The sequence below is a fragment of the Brassica napus genome, chromosome C2 (assembly GCF_020379485.1).
Source record: "Brassica napus cultivar Da-Ae chromosome C2, Da-Ae, whole genome shotgun sequence".
Lineage (NCBI taxonomy): Eukaryota > Viridiplantae > Streptophyta > Magnoliopsida > Brassicales > Brassicaceae > Brassica > Brassica napus.
In genome coordinates, this window is record NC_063445.1 from 6905689 (window position 1) to 6909704 (window position 4016).

General features: G+C 41.2%; 1 protein-coding gene and 1 non-coding gene across 2 annotated transcripts; one reads left to right on the plus strand and one right to left on the minus strand.

Moving 5' to 3' along the window:
* The first annotated feature begins 489 nt into the window (after positions 1-489).
* LOC125582140 lies at positions 490-2925 on the plus strand. The gene is made up of 6 exons (XM_048748669.1): positions 490-760; positions 839-1020; positions 1120-1812; positions 1939-2337; positions 2386-2558; positions 2670-2925. The coding sequence occupies exons 1-6, from the start codon at positions 490-492 to the stop codon at positions 2923-2925; spliced, it is 1974 nt and encodes a 657-aa protein (XP_048604626.1).
* On the minus strand, positions 1087-1193 carry LOC125582868. Its single transcript, XR_007320309.1, has one exon. It is a non-coding gene; the product is annotated as a small nucleolar RNA R71 (small nucleolar RNA).
* Positions 2926-4016: the final 1091 nt, after the last annotated feature.

Sequence of the window (4016 nt, forward strand, 5' to 3'; positions counted from 1 at the left end):
CCAAAGAATTTTTATGCTTGAGTTATCTTAGTGAATGAGCATTCATCTAGAGATAGAGTTTGTTTAGGATTGTGTCTAGGTCTAAGGTTGATAGATTGATTGAAAGGTATCACCTTTAGATTGAAACTTGATCACCCAAGGTCAATTCCCTTAGCCCATGAGTTATTCCATCTCATAAAAAGAAAGCTCTGTTCTTTATTACATTTTAGTAGTATTCTAGTTCAAAATCATCTCACCAATTGATAGCATTTAGATTAAGCATGGTCTTGCATTCCCTTTGCTTTAGAATCACTTAGAACTGATTTGACATCCTTTATACTATAACACTTGATTAGGAGCCTTGAAAACTCCTAACATCAAATTGGCGCCGTTGCCGAATTCTAAGTTGATTGTGACATTGGGATTTTGTCACTTGCTTGAGACTAAGTCAACATTTTTTTAATTGTGTTATTGCTTCTCGTTCTTCTTCTCCCTTTGCATTTCAGGTGTATGATCACAAGAAGCATAAGTGCAACAAACATAGTTCCAAGAGTTGAAGACATTAGAGCACTTGAGAGGGAAATTGCAAGACAGAGAAGAGAAGTAGAGCAACAGGCTCACTTGCAAAGGTTGGAGTTTGATATGGAGAATCTGCCTCAAGATGGTGATGCCCTAGGGGGCATTAATCCAAGAGCTGATCATCTTAGACCACAGCGCCAGCCACAACATCTACCGCGCCAAGCTCGTGCCATTGGAGCCTATGATCAACCTCACATTAATGGTCATAGGTTGGGAATCTGAGCACCACCAGTGGAGAACAACAACTTTGAGATCAAGTCATGGCTGCTCAACACCATAGAGAATAACAAATATCATGGCCTTGCTGCTGAAGACCCTTTTGATCACTTGTACAAGTTTGATAAATATTGTGGCTTGTCCAAGGCAAATGGTGTTTCTGAAGATGCTTTCAACTTGAAGTTGTTCCCTTTCTCTTTGGGAGACAAGGCACACCAGTGGGAGATAACTCTTCCAAGTGACACTGTCACTACTTGGGAAGAGTGTAAGAGAGCTTTGCTAGACAAGTTCTTCTCTACTTCAAGAACAGCTAAGATCAGGAATGAAATCTCTGGGTTTTAACAGAAGGGTCTAGAGAGCTTCAGTGAAGCATGGGAGAGGTTCAAGGGCTATTGGTCTCAGTGCCCTCATCATGGTTTCAGCAAGGAGAGTTTGTTTAGCACCTTCTATAGAGGAGCTCTACCACAGTGCAGAAACAGGCTTGATACTGCCAGCAATGGTTTCTTCTTGGGAAAAACTGAGGAAGAGGCAGAGGAACTGGTAGAGAACATGGCCAAGAGTGACTCAGTCTACAGTGAGGAGCATGATAGGGTCAACAGAAGTGATGATCAGCAGACAAAGAAAGAGATCAAGTCCTTGCAAGAAAAGATATATTTGCTTCTTTCCAACCAAGCTAAACAGGAGCAGATGAATTTTGTGGGTGGTCCTAGTCAAGAGGTTCCTCCTAAGGTCAATGAGATTGATGGTTTGGAAGGCCAAGAAGAGCTATGCTTCATCAACAACAATGGTACTTGGTACAGGAAGAAACCTAACTTTCAGTACAACAACTACGAGCAACGGTCTTACTCCAACAACCAGCAAGGAGGATACCAGCCAAAGCAAAACACCCAGCGAGGGAGCTATCAGCCTAGGCAAAACATCCCTCCTGGTTTCAACAATCACAGCAATCAGTGTACTCAAGCTCAAGGAAGTTCTTCACAAGCTCCAGCTTCAGATACAAGTGTGGATGTCATGTTCAAGAAACTCTTGGATTTTCAGGCAGAGAATGAGAAAACAATGGGCTATGAGTTCAAGAACATTCACTCCAAGATCGATGGAAGCTACAATGAGCTCAACAACAAGATCCGAAATTTGGAGAACCAGTTTGCTTCTATGAACTCTCAGCCAAGTCGCCAACAAAGGTCATTACCTGGAAAGCCAGAGCAAAACCTCAAGGAAACAATGAAGGCAATCACCCTACGGAGTGGTAGAGAGTTGCCTCCAAGAGTTCTCACCAAGGATGGTGAAAAACAAGGTGGGGAGGTGGCCATCAACATTGATGATGAAGTGGTGATTGTAGATGAGAAGGTTGATGAAGAGATTCTGGAAAAAATTGTTGAAGCTAAGGGTAAAGGAAAGCTTGGAGAAGAGAAGAGGACAGTGAAACATGGTGAAATTGCTACTCCAACAAAGGAATCCTCTTTTGTTCCTCCTCCATATGAGCCAAAGCTGTCATTCCCTGGAAGATTCAAAAGACAGCTATTGGAGAAGTACAAGACACTCTTTGAGAAACAAAAGAGTGAAGTTTAGGTCACAATGCCCATCATTGATTCTTTTATGTTGGTCCTTCAGTACAGCAAATTCTTGAAAGATGTTGTGGGTGCAAAGAAGAAAGAGATGGAAGGTATGATGATCTTAACACACGAGTGCAGCGCCATTATCCAGAGGTTAGATGTTCCAAGAAAGCTAGAGGATCCAGGATGTTTCACCTTACCTTGTGCTCTAGGACCCATGGTGTTTGAGCGGTGTCTATGCGATCTTGGAGCTAGTGTCAGCTTGATGCCTTTGTCTATTGCAAAGAAGCTTGGATTTACTCAATACAAGAAGTGTAGACTCTCTTTGGTGTTGGCTAATAGATCAGTGAATATTCCTGTTGGTATCCCAGAAGACTTTCCCGTGATGGTTGGTAACTTTGAGATCCCTACTGATTTTGTTGTGTTGGAGATGGGTGAGGAAGCAAGAGACCCTTTGATCCTTGGAAGACCATTCTTAGCCACAGCAGGAGCTATTGTAAATGTTAGAGAAGGAAAAATTGATCTTCATCTTGGAAAAGGGAACATTCTCCAATTTGACATCAATGAAGTGATGAAGAAGCCAACTATCCAGAACTAAGTTTTCTACATAAATGAAATGGATGCTCTAGCTGATGAGCTTCTAGAGGAGTTGGCACTTGAATATCCTCTACAGCATGCTTTAACAATTGAAAGAGAGGTCCAAGTGATTGAGAACAAGGAAAGTGATGCCTATGTGAAGATGCTGGATTCTCACAAGGGGATTGGTGGTGAGGATCAGAATGAGGAGCTTACACATGAGATTCAACATGCTGCCTCAGCTACTCAACAAGAAGAGAGTCATCAAGAGGACTGGAGTGAACTCAAGGCGCCTAAAGTGGAGCTTAAACCTCTTCCCCAAGGTGTAAGGTATGTTTTTCTTGGCCCTAATGAGACTTACCCTGTCATAGTGAGTAGTGAACTGAATGAAATGAATTGTCTAAACTTTTGAATGAACTTAAAAAGTATATAAAGGCAATAGGCTACTCACTAGATGATATTAAAGGGTTATCACCTTCTTTATGCATGCATAGGATACATCTAGAGGATGAATCTATGACTTCTATAGAACATCAAAGAAGGTTGAACCCCAACTTGAAAGATGTTGTTAAGAGGGAGATTCTAAAACTCCTAGATGCAAGAGTAATCTATCCTATTTCGGATAGCAAATGTGTGTCTCCTGTGCATGTTGTCCCAAAGAAGGGTGAAATAACTGTGGGTAAAAATGATAAGAATGAACTAATTCCAACAAGAACAATAACAGGACATAGGATGTGCATAGATTATAAAAAATTAAACTCAGCATCTAGAAAGGATCATTTTCCATTGCCATTCATTGATCAAATGCTTGAGAGACTTGCAAATCATCCTTATTATTATTTTCTTGATAGGTATTCAGGGTTCTTCTAAATACTCATACATCCAAATGATCAAGAGAAAACAACATTCACATGCCCTTATGGTACCTTTGCTTATCGAAGGATGCCATTTGGGCTATGTAATGCTCCAGCCACCTTCCAAAGGTGCATGATGTCTATTTTCTCTGATCTTATAGAGGATGTTGTGGAGGTGTTCATGGATGACTTCTCTGTCTACGGATCTTCGTTTTCTGCTTGTTTGTCTAATCTTAGCAGGGTCTTAAAGCGATGTGAA

Coding starts and splice junctions, on each gene's coding strand:
- LOC125582140 (XM_048748669.1), top strand. CDS start 490: ATGATCACAAGAAGCATAAGTGCAACAAACATAGTTCCAAGAGTTGAA. Junction 1,021..1,119: donor TAACTCTTCCAAGTGACACT/GTCACTACTTGG, acceptor GGGTTTTAACAG/AAGGGTCTAGAGAGCTTCAG. Junction 2,338..2,385: donor TTGAGAAACAAAAGAGTGAA/GTTTAGGTCACA, acceptor TTGGTCCTTCAG/TACAGCAAATTCTTGAAAGA.